Consider the following 16,150-nt stretch of genomic DNA (forward strand, 5'->3'; position numbering starts at 1 on the left):
AACTTTTTGATATTGTTTCCTTTTTTGTGCTTTTCATGTCACTGCCACGACATGAACAGCACAAAAAAGGAAACAATATCATATATTGTTTCATTTTTAAATAGTTTACAAACTCCATCCATCCATCCATTTTCTACCGCTTATTCCCTTTGAGGTCGCGGGGGGCGCTGGTGCATAACTCAGCTACAATCGGGCGAAAGGCGGGGCACACCCTGGACAAGTCGCCATCTCAGCGCAGGTTTACAAACTCATATTAATAATTTATCCATCCATCCATCCATCCATTTACTACCGCTTATTTCCTTTGGGGTCGCGGGGGGGACTGGAAGCCTATCTCAGCTACAATCGGGCGGAAGGCGGTGTACACCCTGGACAAGTCGCCAGCTCATCGCAGGTTTACAAACTCATGCTAATAATAATGTATGTCTTTGTTTAGTTATTTTTGTACAATTTAGATAGCACCATTCTGTTAATTTTGTTGCACTTTCATAGGTTATTAATATATTTACATACATGTTTGCTTTGAACCTTTCTCCGGTGTTCTGATTATACTCATGAAAAAACTGGTATCAGGTCGATACCAAACTTAGAAGTATCGCCCACCTAATGAAGGCTGATCCTTCAAAATTTGGCCACGTGGTTGAGTAGGACGCTGCCTTCAAGTACTTCACGTTAATTTTCCCTTGACCAATTGATTTGAGCACCATTACAAATGTGATTGTTTACGCACGTGTGAAGTGAACCTATCTGGGATGTAACTGAACTGTACAACGCACAATGAAAAAACAGCTCGTTTTATTCCATGAGGATTCTAAAATAGAAAAGTTCACGCTTTTCTGCAACTCAGTAACAATTATTTGTTTAGTTTTTTATTGACAGATGCCAGAAAGCGTGAAGATTAAGGACCAAAACATGCCAGCTCAATCTTTCCCAGCTCGTCTCGTATGGAGTCCCATATATCCCACAACACTTAAAGGCACCACGGGCACTGGTGTTCAGACAGATGTTTCCAGTTTGTCCACTTTCCTCCTCTTCTTTGGTAAGTTTAAATGACTGCGTATTGCACTTTTAGACAAACATGCGTTGAGATTTCTAATATTTAAACTGACAGTGGTTGTTTATGTTGTACTGCTATTGTTGTTTAAAAAAAAAAGCTAAAAAAAAAAAAAAAGTGCGAGTTTTCTGTGCTTTTCTTCCACGTAGACTGCTCCGTTACGACAAGACATGAAACTTAACATTTGTATATTCTTTATTAAGTGTGAATGTATTTTAAGCCATTACGTAAACAGTTGGGGATATATTGCTGCAGTTTACAGTAAGTCAAACTTACATATTCACTTACTAACAGGCACGCCCCCCTTATTAAACAGATAATTATGGATATTGTGCTAGGGCAACAATATACCGCTAATCATCACTGTAGGAGTTTCTACTTCGCAAGAAGTAAAATAATAATTTCCCTTTGTCCGTGTAACTGTCTAAATATATTTTTAATTCAGGATGGTGGGGTGGGGGGGTCAAGAAATTATTTCGAATTTTTGCACAGCCACAATGACTAAGCCTGAGACATTCAGTACATTTTTTTATTTATCTTATTATAGTCCACATAACCTTTTCTGCTATTCCAATTCAAGAACAAGTCTACTGTATTTGTTCTTATACATGACTTATATCTGATGTACGTATTGTTCAAAACCCAAAACCAGTGAAGTTGGCACGTTGTGTTAATCGTAAATAAAAACAGAATACATGTATTTGAAAATACTTTTCAACCTACAGTGGGGCAAAAAAGTATTTAGTCAGCCACCGATTGTGCAAGTTCTCCCACTTAAAATGATGACAGAGGTCTGTAATTTTCATCATAGGTACACTTCAACTGTGAGAGACAGAATGTAAAAAAAAATCCAGGAATTCACATTGTAGGAATTTTAAAGAATTTATTGGTACATTATAGTGGAAAATAAGTATTTGGTCAACCATTCAAAGCTCTCACTGATGGAAGGAGGTTTTGGCTCAAAATCTCACGATACATGGCCTCATTCATTCTTTCCTTAACATGGATCAATCATCCTGTCCCCTAAGCAGAAAAACATCCCCAAAGCATGATGTTTCCACCACCATTTTTATATAAATACCAAAAAGTTATATTTTGGTTTCATCTGACCACATGACATTCTCCCAATCCTCTGCTGTATCATCCATGTATCCATTTTGGTATAAACTCAACTCTTCGTATTTGCAAGAAGAAGAATACTGAGTTGCATCCCAAGAACACCGTACCTACTGTGAAGCATGGGTGGTGGAAACATCATGCTTTGGGGCTGTTTTTCTGCTAAGGGGACAGGACGATTGATCCGTGTTAAGGAAAGAATGAATGGGGCCATGTATTGTGAGATTTTGAGCCAAAACATCCTTCCATCAGTGGGAGCTTTGAATGGTTGACCAAATACTTATTTTCCACCCTAATTTACAAATAAATTATTTAAAATTCCTTCAATGTGAATTCCTAAATTTTTTTTTCCACATTCTGTCTCTCCTATAGTCGATGTGTACCTATGATGAAAATTACAGAACTCTGTCATCATTTTAAGTGGGAGAACTTGCAGAATCCGTGGCTGACTAAATACTTGTTTGCCCCTCCGTATATTCAATTGAATAGACTGCTTAACGTTTAAACTGAAAAACTTGAGGGGTTTTTTGCAAACATTAGCTCATTTGAATTTTGATGCCTGCAATATGTTTAAAAAACGCTGGCACAAGTGGCAAAATGACTGAGAAAGTTGAGGAATGCTCATCAAACACTTTATTGGAACATCCCCCAGGTGAACTGGCTAATTGGGAACAGGCGGGTGCCATGATTGGGTATAAAAGCAGCTCAGTCATTCACAAACAAGGATGGAGTGAGGTTCACCACTTTCGTGAACAAATGTGTGACCAAATTGTCGAACAGTTTAAAAACAACATTTCTCAATGAGCTATTGTGAGGAATTTAGGGATTTCACCATCTACGGTCCATAATATCATCAAAAGTTTCAGATAATCTGGAGAAATCACTGTACGTATCGAACAATGCTCGTGACCTTTGATCCCTCTGGCGGTGCTGGATCAAAAAACAACATTGGTGTTTAAAGGATATCACCACAAGGGCTCAGGAACACTTCAGAAAACCACTGTCAGTAACTACAGTTTGTCCCTACATCTGTAAGTGCAAGTTAAAACTACTATGTAAAGCGAAGGCCATTTATCTACAACACCCAGAAACGTCGCCGGCTTTACTGGGCCTGAGCTCATCTCAGATGGACCGATGCAAAGTGGAAAAGTGTTCTGTGGTCTGACGAGTCCACATTTCAAATTGTTTTTGGAAACTGTGGACATCGTGTCCTCCAGGCCAAAGAAGAAAAGAACCATCCGGACTGTTATAAGTGCAAAGTTCAAAAGCCAACATCTGTGATGGTATGGGGGTGTGTTAGAGCCCAAGGCATGGGTAACTTACACATCTGTGAAGGCACCATTAATGCTGAAAGTTACATACAGGTTTTGGAGCTACATATGTTGCCATCCAAGCAAAGTATTCTTCATGGACGCCCCTGCTTATTTCAGCAAGACAATGCCAAGCCACGTGTTACAACAGCGTGGCTTCATAGTAAAAGAGTGTGGGTACTAGACTGGCCTGCCTGTAGTCCAGACCTGTCCTCCGTTGATTATGTGTGGCGCATTATGAAGTCTAAAATACCACAACGGAGACCCCAGACTGTTGAACAACTTAAGCTGTACATCAAGAAATAATGGGAAAGAATTCCACCTGAAAAGCTTTAAAAATTGGTCTCCTCAGTTTCTAAACATTTACGGAGTGTGGTAAAAATGCCCATGTGCCATCTTTTTTTGCAATGGGTTGCTGCCATTAAATTCTTAGTTAATGGTTATATTTATATAAGTTGAAAAGGATTTGCAAATCATTGTATTTTGTTTTTATTTACGATTCACATAACGTGCCATCTTCACTAGTTTTGGGTTTTGTAAATAAAGTTGATATTTAATTCCATTCACTGTTGTTTATTCTTACCCATTTATTGTAGTTGTGTTTGTTTCAGGATGCTTCTGCCGGCTACAGATGGTTGCTTTCTAGCCTCACTGCAAATAAAGCAAAGATGAGTTTGACAGCAAAACCGGCAAAGTCTTCCAAGCGGAGATGCTCCAGAGATTTCCTACCACCGTAATATTGTTCAATACTGCACTGAAGCCAGGAGATGGTAATGATGATGCTGATGAGGAGGAGGAGGTCTTGCCAGGTGAAAGGGGATGTAATGTGCACAATCCTGCTGCTAGTGCTCTTCTGCCTGTTGTTCTATGTGCGACAGGTAGACGCAAATTTCTCAACTCCATCACGCTAACCTAACATTCTTAGTAGTCTTAACAACAGCTGTTGTGTGCCAGGTCCTTCTGTCCTCTAACTGGGACAAACCTGCGTGGAAGTTGGAGATCATTCGTCCCACCAGCTCAAGTCGGAACCTGCTGGGAACCAACACCGCCAAAGTGGCCAAGAAGTCTCCAAAGGTATGACTATAATTTATTTAAGTGATTAAGAAGAAGTAGAGACTTGCAACACCAAACCTGTCTGATGAACTTCAGAGTGTAAACATAAGTTAACCACTGTTGATATTAAGGCATCCAAAAAACACAACCATTTTCATTTTCATAATGACAAGCATCAATTGTTTAACATTGTAGATACGTAATTGTAATCCGAATTTGTCTTACCAAGTTCCTACCCAGAGCCGGATGAGGGACAGGGAGTAAACTGCCTCACATTCTATTCACACATTCAGTGCATAAACAAAAACAGTGCTATCCAGCTTTTGACTAGCGATAGTGCCAAGAAGAAACCAGAGCTTGAAAACCCTCTTCTGTTGTTAGTCTACTGTTTGGAAACAGTTGCCTTCTCTGTGAAATACGTAAGGAGACAGAGACATGTGGATAAGGTCAGAACAGTATTCAGTAGAGATGGAGAACGGGGCTACAAGTTGGAACTATTAATGTTGCACTTCAGGCAATGAAGAACTTTACTCAAAATAATGTATTGCAGACTATTTAAACTGTACTTATCTGCATTGTTGCGGCTGCTCCTTCTTCGGGTACCACGCCTGGCAAAAATGTTGGAATCCCCAGACTTGGAGGGTGTTCATTCAGCTGTTTAATTTTGTAGAAAAAAAGAAGGTACCAGATATGACACAAAAAACATATAGTTATTTGAAATGGCAACATTCTGGCTTTAAGAAACAGAAAAAAAAAATCAATCAATAATATAAATTGTGGTAGTAACAGACAGTCAGTTTCATTTTTAGATCAAGCAAAGTGAAAGAAAAAACTGGAATAACTAATTTCTGAGATGAAATTATCGAATCACCCTGGAAATTTTATCATCTTCATCAGATTAAATCTGTTCATTAGTCTGTAGTAAAACAGAACCTTTGAGAGCTGTTGCACCAGGTGGATTGACATGAATCATGGCTCTGACACAAGAGATGTCAATTGAAACAAATGAGAGGATTATCAAACTTTTTTAAGCATCATTACGCAATGTTGGAAAATATGTTGATTGTTCACAGTCAGCAGTGTCTAAAATCTGAACCATGTCCAAACAACATGGAAAAATTGTAAAAGCCAAGCAAGCTTACTGGTAGACCAAGGAAAACATCAAAGCATCAAGACAGAACACTTTAAGCAATATGTCTCTAAAATGGAATATGCTGAGCAAAACAAATGAACAAAACTGCGGAAACAGGAGTCATCGTCTGGAAATGGGATTTAAATACAGAAAAGCTAAACGAAAGACAATGAATAGCTGAACAGGAATAACAAGGATACAATGGGCTAAGGAAAAGCAGTCTTACATTATGAATGAATGGATGAAAGTCAAATTTAGTGATTAATCGAAAATCAGTCCACAACTTTTTGAGTTATGTTGCCAACAAACAGACAAAATAATCCTGTCGAAAACATAACCTCTTTGGCGGAGGTAATAGAGTCTGTGTACTGCAGAGCAAAGCGTCCGACCTTCGTCTCTAGCGTTTCCAAGCCCACGCAGAGGGAACACGGACACTGCACACCACAGGGAATACGAGTAACATAATAAGCTACTTTATAAATCATCACCCAGAAAATATATTTGAAGCCAGCAAGGCTAAGCATCAATTTTTTACCCCAGGTATTTACATTATTAAAAGTTGGATTCTCAGTTAATCATTCATTTTACACAATAACATTTTTAATCTTGTTTTTTTTTTATACATACCACCATAATATCGTATCATGGCCTTAATACTATAATAATATCGTACTGTGAGATTTTGATATCGTTACATCCCTAGTCATTGATGGTATGAGTCTGCATGCAAAGGGAATGGCACTGGGGAGATGACTGTCATTACATCTTCAATAACTGGACAAGTGTATGTAGACATTGTGGACACTTTTCCTATTCCATCATTTGAAAGGACGTTTGGGGACAATGGCATCATTTTTAAAGATGAAAATGCATTTTCCCAAAGAGCAAAACATATAAAAACTTTCTTAAAGGAAGACATGTACGATAAATGTCATGGACTGCAATTAGACTGGATCTCAATCAAATTTAAAATCTGTGGTGCCAATTGAAGTTAATGGTCCATGACAAGACTCCAACCTGCAAAGCTGATCTAACATCAGCAATCAGAGAACATTGGAGCAAGATTGATGAAGAGTACTGTTTGTCACTCATTAAGTGCAAGCTGTTATAAAAAACAGAGTTGGTGTGTGGTAGTGTTTTTATGATTCCATAAAGTTTTACTCAGAATTGAGTGATTCTATATTTTTTACTCTGCTTGATCTAAAAATTAAACTGTTACTGACTGCCACAATTCATTTAAAACATTTTTTTTTGTTTCTTTTGGATTTAATGTGGCCCTTTGAAATGACTATAGTTTTGTATCATGTCTGTTGTCTTCTACAAATTTAAAGAGCTGAAGGGACATCCTCCAAGTCTGTTGATTCCATCATTTTTTGCCAGGGGTTGTATTAGTCTTACAAAAAACATGGAACGCAATGACAGCTGATTACTGCCTTGTCTGGAATAGTTTTCACTTTCATTCATCATCACTTACTTGTTACTTTCCGTCTTGCAAGGTTTTTCCTTTAAGTTTGTCATTCTTGTCCGACCTTTATTTCCCCATATTATTCCCTTTTTACATCCCCAATTATAGGTTGAATTTCTATTGCAGTATTCCGCTGCCGTAATTCCACTTAAATTGAATATGAACATGGTAAAAGCTACCATTCTATGACAACATCCTGTACGTCTACATGTGTAGTCTGTTAAATCCAATTTTGCTTTAGTCTTTCTTACCTCCTGGAGTGCACAAACAACAGTCAATGCTACATTTAAAAATAATAGTGTGTAAATGTTAGTGTGAAAGTTGTCTATCTGTGTTGGCTCTCGGATAAGGTGGCGACTTGTCAAGAGTGTACCCCACCCTCCACCCGAATGCAGCTGGGATCAGCTCCAGCCACCCCTGAGACCCTGAGAGGGACAAGCAGTAGAACATGGATGGATAATTAATTCTACCAGCAACTATAGTGACCCAGAGTTATGATAGATCTTAAAGGGGAAGTGCACTTTTTAAAAATTATGACCATCATCATTATGAGAGACATGACGATGGATGTTAATTTTTTTTTTAATGCAATCTAAATATTAACTACATGCGATCAAATGTTTGCTTACAAAAGAGCCCTTAAACAAACATCCAAACACCTCCATTGAGGTTGTATATACATGGTGTAAGTGTACTGTATATGTAATGTAGTAACAGACACATATATAATAACATTTAATATTTAAGTATTTTGATAATTGTAAGCATACTTGAAAAACTCAGAGCAAGGTTTGCTTTTTTTACTTTATCAAAGATTATTACTTACTGGAGACTTCGTGAGAGCCAACAAACATAATAAAACAACACTTACTGTCCAAGGTCTGCTGTTGTTAGGATGCCGACTGCTGGGATGTTCATATTTAGGTGATGAATGTTTCATAATCTTTACAAAGTAACGGTTTGGTTTTGGGGCCTAAATGACTGTCAAAGTGTTTATTAAATTGTCAGAATACCTACTCAGACTACTTCTGTCCAGATGAGATGCATGATTTATGATCTACAATAAACTTACAGGGAGCAGGGAAGCGAGGAAGCAGCAGACCCCTCAATGATGTAAACATAGGTACACACAAAAGTAATCACAGCGCCGCTATGAATAGTTTGTGTTAGCGCTTATAATAACAATATCACTCATACTTGGTTAATATTCAAGTCACGAAATGTAAAGGAGTATTGTTGGCGGTTTTTGAATGTTTTTTTATCGGACTTTATGGGCAAAATAGAGGAGGTCTCGTTGTAAACTGTAAGCGTACTTTCATTTACCTTTATGTACATGTTAGAATGCATTAAAAAAATCCATTGTTGTCGTGTCTTTCATAAAGATTGTGAATGATAGGTAAAATAAAATAAAAAAGTGCAGTTCCCCTTTAAGTCATTATGAATGAAAAATTGAATGTAATAATTTTACATTTTACCACTCTTTAGTAGCCCAAGAGATAATCAGAGACACTTCAGCAGAAAGTTTCTCTTAGTGTTGCCCGATATATGTTTGTTGTGCTGTAAATTGTGTATGCACCGTTATTGTACACTAAAAATTAGTCGACAGAATTTTGTTATAATAATAACAATGGTATTGTTTCTTTTGAATTTACAGTAATGCACTGTAAAAAGGACCGTATATTTTACTGTAAAAAAACTGGCACAATTTCACAATAAAAATAACAGTAGTACAGTTTTTCTGTTGCCAGTAATTGAGTGTAGAAAGCACCATACATTTTACAGTGAAATTCTGGCGACGGAGCTGCCAGTTTCTTTAACTGTAAAAATGTAAAGATTTATTTTACAGTGTAGTTATTGTCTAGTGGTATTCAAGACTGCGATAATATGTTTACAGTAACGATTAGCCACCCAGGCAGGGTATGCGGGTCCTAAGTACACTAAACTATGAAGTTTGACAGAAGGCCGCCAAATATGGGCCTGCGGGCTTCATGTTTGATGACCTTGTATTACAAGGTGGTGTTCAGTGATTTGTCATCATCCTCACAAGTTGCTTTTTAAATCTGAAGAACTTTGCTCCTGGTGACCATTTTATGCAACTGTCAACAATAAAGCGAACATACTAACATGCTATTTATGTATTATTTTACTCATTATTATTACAAAAAGGATCAATTACAAGAATATGTATGATTTATTGTACATGTTGTGTCACATCTTCTGTCCAAATAAGCAGTCCCCAGTCACCCACTCTGAGCCTCAAATCCTGCTCTCAGAGCGCAAGTCCAAGAAACCACACGCCAAGTCTAAAGCCGAGTCCAAATCCCCCAAAAAATCCAAGTCGCGACAGAAGAAAGCAAAGCCGACTAAGCAGACCAATGTCCCTCTGCCCACGATGCCGCCGTTTGACTTTGAGGGCTACCTGAGAGCGAAGGACAACCGCAACTTCAAGCTGCTGATCAATCAACCCGAGAAATGTCAGATGGGAGGATGGGAACAAGCTGGTGGCAGTCACATGAGCGACCTCTACATGCTCATTGCCGTGAAATCCATTGCTGCAGATTTTGATAAACGGCAGGTAAAATGACATGAATGCTGCTGTTTTCTTATTTATTTTGTACAAAACCATCCATTGTCTGTTCCATGTGCAGATGAAGCTGTTCATAGCCAAATACCACAATTCAAATCACTTTAAAGTTAAAGTACCACTGATAGTCACACACACACACTAGGTGTGGTGATATTACCCTCTGCATTTGACCCATCCCCTTGTTCCACCCCCTGGGAGGTGAGGGGAGCAGTGAGCAGGGAATCATGTTGGTGATTTCACCAATTCCAACCCTTGATGCTGAGTGCCAAGCAGGGAGGTAATGGGTCCCATTTTTATAGTCTTTGGTTTGACCCGTCCAGGGTTTGAGCTCTCGACCTACCAATCTCAGGGCGGACAGTCTAACCACAAGGCCACTGAGAAGGCTTTTTGCTTATTTACCCAGGTTCTGTGGGGCGGCTGCCTGTCTCGATCGGGTGGTTTGAGATAGTGAGACAGAGTATAGGGACAGAGAGCAACAACAGGATAGAAGGGTGCAGCAAAGAGAACAATGCGCACAACAGCCTGGCAGTGAAGATTAGCGATCAAGAATCAACTGAATCTGCCAAAGATAAAATATTCATAGACAACATGTTTGTCTTATAGTTGAGAAAAATGTTTGTATTTTGTCCAGATGATCTGTAATTGTTGAGAATAGGCCAATCGAAAAATAAGCTGCCAAACCAGACTTTGTACACGCCGGCTTTAAATATTAAATGACATCAAATCATTATATAATTATTATTCACAGCTGCTTTCAACACTGCAAGTACTCAGATTACCAGATGGCTTCATTGGTGCAATATTGATCGCTTCTGTTCTCTCCACTTAAAACGACCCTAGGTGGTGCGTAGGACGTGGGGTAAAGAGGACAGCTCGATCCGTACCGTCTTTTTGCTGGGGGTCCCCAGGAACCGCAGCGCCTTGCCTCTTTGGGATCAGCTGCTGACCTATGAGAGTCAAACCTTCAAAGATATCCTCCTGTGGGACTTTGAGGACACCTTCTTCAACCTGACACTGAAGGAAACCCACTTTCTAGAATGGGTCAATAGCACCTGTCCACATGTCAGGTCAGTATTGGTTCAACCAAAGCTCCACCAAAGAAGTCTGTTTTATCTCTTCTCGTTTCTTTCCGGCCTCCCTGCAGGTTCATCTTCAAGGGTGACGCGGACGTGTACGTGAACATAGAAAACATCCTGGAGCTGCTCCAAAGCCAAAAGTCAGAACAGGATCTTTTTATCGGGGATATTATAGTCAACGCCAAACCCATTCGTCGGCGCACTTCAAAGTACTTTGTTCCAGAGTTTGTCTATGGAGCTGCTTTGTACCCTTCTTACGCCGGGGGAGGAGGCTTTGTTATGTCGGGTTACACTGCACGCCGTCTCAGCTCCGCCTGCCAGCGAGTACGTCTTACTTAACACAACCAACTTCCTTTTCTCTTTCATGTCATTGTTTTTACTTGCAGGTGGAGCTATTCCCCATCGACGACGTGTTTCTGGGAATGTGCCTCCAGCTGATCGGCATCAAGCCGTCACGCCACCAAGGTTTTCGAACCTTTGGGATTCCCCGTCCGTCCGCCGCACCCCACCTGCAGACATTCGACCCATGTTTCTACAGGGAGCTCATGGTGGTCCACAGCCTCAGCGTGCCCCAGATATGGCTGATGTGGAACCTTCTGCACGACCCCAAACTAAGCTGCCACAACAGAACCAGACCGACATCCGGACCTTTCAGGTGGAGGGCAGAAGAAAGAGAGAGTGATTATGGCGATGAGCGGATGTTTGTCTCGCATGATTAACTCACTGTCCGCTTAGGAGAGGAGGGGAAAAGGCTGCTTTTGCAAAGCACAGGTGGGTCACATGACACCTTGGCCAAGTTAGCGGATTATGTGAAGTGGAAAAAATGTTTTTTCCATTAAGGAGGAACATTTTCTGCCAGGGCCAACGTGTTTATGAGATGTTGCCTCATAGTCATGTGGTTGACATAAAACACTGAATGCTCTCAAAGTGCTGTTTAACAATTGAAAAGACATTCCAAAATGTAGGACTGACTTTTTAATGCAGCTTTGGGATGAGCTGACAATTGATCGCTGATTGATGGGGTCTTGGAATGATTAAGGCAAAATACTGCTTGGCTTCACCAACAGAGATTTCTTTTCCAGCAGCGTTATTTTGCACAATATGACACGGAAAGGTCAGAACATTCTTCCACCCTTGGAGTTCAACCTGGCACTTGTAGAAAACAAAGAGTGAATGAGTTAGAAAACGGCTAAGGTGACAAAATAATGGCAAAAATCGCAGACTTCATTTGCGCCCACTCCTTTTGCGCTCACATGGAGTCCATTTGCGCTTGTTCCTCGCTTTCAGCACTTTGGCGCATGCATTGAGTATGCGAGCCGACCACTCCCTTCCTTTTGGATTGGTCACTTAAAACACCTACCGTCTCCTGGCATACCATCTCCTGGTCAGAGCCAAGCCGAGAGGACTGTTACCATCAAACTGTCTTGGTCTTTAGACCGTATCACCCAATATTAGTGTACTTTGTCTTTCTTTACCATGAATTGATTAACGTGGTCCCCGACTTAAACAAGTTGAAAAACTTATTCGGGTGTTACCATTTAGTGGTCAATTGTACGGAATATGTACTAAACTGGGTAATCTACCAATAAAAGTATCAATCAATCAATCAATCAACAATTCATACATGTTTTATATTACAACCTATTAAATGATGATATTACCATTTATAATAATGTCTTGGACTTAGACAAACTTTAATGATCCACAAGGGAAATTGTTCCACACAGTAGCTCAGTTACAAAGGATGGAAAGGGTAAGGCTGGAAAGGATCGTGCACACAAGGGCACAAAATGAGGGCGAAAACAAAAGGTGTTAAGTAGACTAAAAAATTACCATAGTATCAATGTAAAATACTATATGTAATATTTACATAATACCGGTATATATACAGTATATAATATATACTGATATATTATTAATTAATTATTAATAATCTTAGGATTGTGTCAAAAATCTCAATCTTTTAATAACAACCTTTACCAAGTTGATATTAGATAGTTAATAAAGATAGTTTTTTGGACTTGGCACCATGTTTTTTCTGGACATATACTTTCCAGGAGGCAGCACGGTGTCAGAGGGGTTAGAGCATCTGCCTCACGATATGAAGGTCCTGGGTTCGATCCTGGGCTCGGGATCTTTGTGTGTGGAGTTTGCGTGTTCTCCCCGTGACTGCGTGGGTTCCCTCCGGGTACTCCGGCTTCCTCCCACCTCCAAAGACATGCACCTGGGGATAGGTTGATTGGCAACACTAAATTGGCCCTAGTGTGTGAATGTGAGTGTGAATGTTGTCTGTCTATCTGTGTTGGCCCTGCGATGAGGTGGCAACTTGTCCAGGGTGTACGCCGCCTTCCGCCCGAATGCAGCTGAGATAGGCGCCAGCGAATCCCCGCGACCCCGAAAGGGACAAGTGGTAGAAAATGGATGGATGGATGCATTCCAGGTCATTGAAATGTGTTCTATAGAAAAGTAGCTCATTCATGGATACTAGAGTGCCAGAGTCGCCAATGTGATCAAAAGTGTGGCATTTTTTATTGTTTTCTTTGTAAGCACTTTACTTAATAAGGAATGTTATAATGTTAATTTTGTCTGAAAACTAATGATTGCAGTCCATCGGAGGATTGGCTTTGACCAGGAGACAGTAGGCCTTTACTTAGTAACTTTTCAACCATTATAAAATGTTTCCATAACTTCTGGAATGATACATGAATTTACAACTAGTTGAATGAAGGGGGTCTATATCGCATTTCCTGGCACTTGGTGACCTTGAGGAGGGTGGCAGGAACACTGCCAAAGCAAAAACTACAAATGTAATGACTTGCTTTACGGCGTACGTCCCCTCTCCTTTTACCATTCATTCAAAAGACAGAAATCGATGCGAACGCCTACGTGCAATTACTGCTATCGTGGCCGAAGCTCCTAAACAACCAAAGAAACTAAAAGTTTGGTCTCAGGACACAAAAAAAGAAAAACAGAGTCTACCTGGATTAAAGGACAGTCAGGATGAACATTGCCTTCACTTGATGGCGTGAGTTTAAAGACAAATGATTTCAAACCGATGCTGCCTTAGCTCTGTTCCTGCTGGACTACTAACTGACTTTAGATACTCGAATCAAAAGTATAATGCTAATGTTAGCTATCTGAAATTTGCGTGTTAGCAATAAATAGCCACATTCTTGTTAGTGGTGTCATGTTTGTAGCGCAATCAAAGTTAATTTCTTGATAGTGTCTGCTATTTAACATCAGAATAGCCATTACAGAACTATTTGTGACAATATTACAGTTTGATGCTATATGCGCCAGACCTCACGAAAAATGTGGTCTTCTTCTGGCAGAACGCTGCCGCTATTGTCCAATCAGAAAGGAGGGAAGTTGCACAGACCGTGTATTATATCAGTGGTCCCCAACCACCGGTCTGTGACATATTTGCTACCGGCACGCAAAGAAACAATAATAATTTATAAAATGCCACATTTTCTCCGACTTAACTTTTTACCTGTCCCCGTAAACCAATAAGCTTGTTTATAGATGTGTATTACAACTCCTTTGTCATAGTATATGGGACAATGCACATATAAAATGTTAATGTGCCAGGTTTTAGCCAACGGCTAATGTCCGTGAAAATAAGGCATATATTAAACCGGTCCCTGGTGGAAAAAAGGTTGGGGAACCCTGCATTAAAGAAACGACTCCAAGTGCCAAAAGGGAGGAACGTGTAAAGGAAGAAAGAAAGAAAGAAAGTGTGAATGCAAACAAACTTTGCGCGAGTGCAAAGAGACCACAAGCTCACAGATTTTTTTTCATGTTTTGGCATTGTTTTGACGTCAGACTGATAAACTTGCACATATCTGCATTTCTTCAACTATTATTTCTTGTCAATATGCTCACATTTCCACACAGGTACCAGTAGGCTGTACGCACCTTTTTTAGTTTCATATAGCGTGTATGTCTCTACAGGACTGTCCACATCTTTTCCAAGGTTTGATACATTTTGTGCATTAAAGAAGCTAAAACCAATGTTTTGCTCCAAAATAATAACCGCCTTGACACATTTTCATAACAGACATGAAACGTTTGCAAAAAGTGAATAAAAACTGGTACAGTGGGGCAAAAAAGTATTTAGTCAACCACCGATTGTGCAAGTTCTCCCACTTAAAATGATGACAGAGGTCTGTAATTTTCATCAGACAGAAAGTGAAAAAAAAATCCAGGAATTCACATCGTAGGAATTTTAAAGAATTTGTAAATTATGGTGGAAAATAAGTATTTGGTCAACCATTGAAAGCTCTAACTGATGGATGGAGGTTTTGGCTCAAAATCTCACGATACATGGCCCCATTCATTCTTTCCTTAACACGGATCAATCGTCCTGTCCTCTTAGCAGAAAAACAGCCCCAAAGCATGATGTTTCCACCCCCATGCTTCACAGTAGGTATGGTGTTCTTGGGATGCAACTCAGTATCCTTCTTCCTCCAAACACGACGAGTTGAGTTTATACCAAAATGGATACATGGATGATACAGCAGAGGATTGGGAGAATGTCATGTGGTCAGTTGAAACCAAAATAGAACTTTTTGGTATAAACTCAACTCGTCGTGTTTGGAGCAAAAAGAATACTGAGTTGCATCCCAAGAACACCATACCTACTGTGAAGCATGGGGGTGGAAACATCATGCTTTGGGGCTGTTTTTTCTGCTAAGGGGACAGGACGATTGATCCATGTTAAGGAAAGAATGAATGGGGCCATGTATCGTGAGATTTTGAGCCAAAACCTCCTTCCATCAGTGAGAGCTTTCAATGGTTGACCAAATACTTATTTTCCACCATAATTTAGAAATAAATTATTTAAAATTCCTACAATGTGAATTCCTGGATTTTTTGGTTGAAGTGTACCTATGATGAAAATTACAGACCTCTGTCATCATTTTAAGTGGGAGAACTTGCACAATCGGTGGCTGACTAAATACTTTTTTGCCCCACTGTAAATCTTTCAACTCACATGTCGAATCGATTATGATTCTTTGGGTGACGATTTGATTCAGAATCCATTCAACACAATTTTCGCAATATATTATTTGGCATAGAAATCATAATAAAACTGTTGCAAAATAGGTAAAAAGGATCAAAAGCTCTGCTTTTAGCTGTTGACCTATGACGTACACGTGCAGTAAGTAAGCGTGGAAATGGTCTAAAAAACTTCTTGACGCCTGAAACATGTTGCAGGCGTGAAATTCCAAATGGGCTAATATTTGCAAAAAATTAAGTTTTCCAGTTGGAACGTTAAGTATCTTGTCTTTTCAGTCTATTCAATTGAATATAAGTTGAATGATTTGCAAATCATTGTATTCTGTTTTTATTTA

The 16,150-nt window shown here is 39.6% G+C and overlaps 1 protein-coding gene across 3 annotated transcripts; it reads left to right on the forward strand.

Moving 5' to 3' along the window:
• Positions 1 to 739: 739 nt before the first annotated feature.
• On the forward strand, positions 740 to 14,828 carry b3gnt9 (UDP-GlcNAc:betaGal beta-1,3-N-acetylglucosaminyltransferase 9). 3 transcript variants are annotated; one of them, XM_061917414.1, is made up of 7 exons: positions 740 to 1,039; positions 4,077 to 4,358; positions 4,435 to 4,554; positions 9,361 to 9,705; positions 10,558 to 10,784; positions 10,862 to 11,117; positions 11,180 to 14,828. In XM_061917414.1, the coding sequence occupies exons 2-7, from the start codon at positions 4,248 to 4,250 to the stop codon at positions 11,510 to 11,512; spliced, it is 1,392 nt and encodes a 463-aa protein (XP_061773398.1). In that variant the 5' UTR covers positions 740 to 1,039; positions 4,077 to 4,247; the 3' UTR covers positions 11,513 to 14,828. The 3 variants fall into 3 exon arrangements, with proteins under 3 accessions (XP_061773398.1, XP_061773397.1, XP_061773399.1); XM_061917413.1 differs by having other exon boundaries at positions 4,092 to 4,358; XM_061917415.1 differs by having other exon boundaries at positions 749 to 1,039; positions 4,092 to 4,358; positions 9,364 to 9,705.
• The last annotated feature ends 1,322 nt before the right edge of the window (positions 14,829 to 16,150 follow it).

This window comes from Nerophis ophidion, linkage group LG12, assembly GCF_033978795.1.
Source record: "Nerophis ophidion isolate RoL-2023_Sa linkage group LG12, RoL_Noph_v1.0, whole genome shotgun sequence".
Classification (NCBI taxonomy): domain Eukaryota; kingdom Metazoa; phylum Chordata; class Actinopteri; order Syngnathiformes; family Syngnathidae; genus Nerophis; species Nerophis ophidion.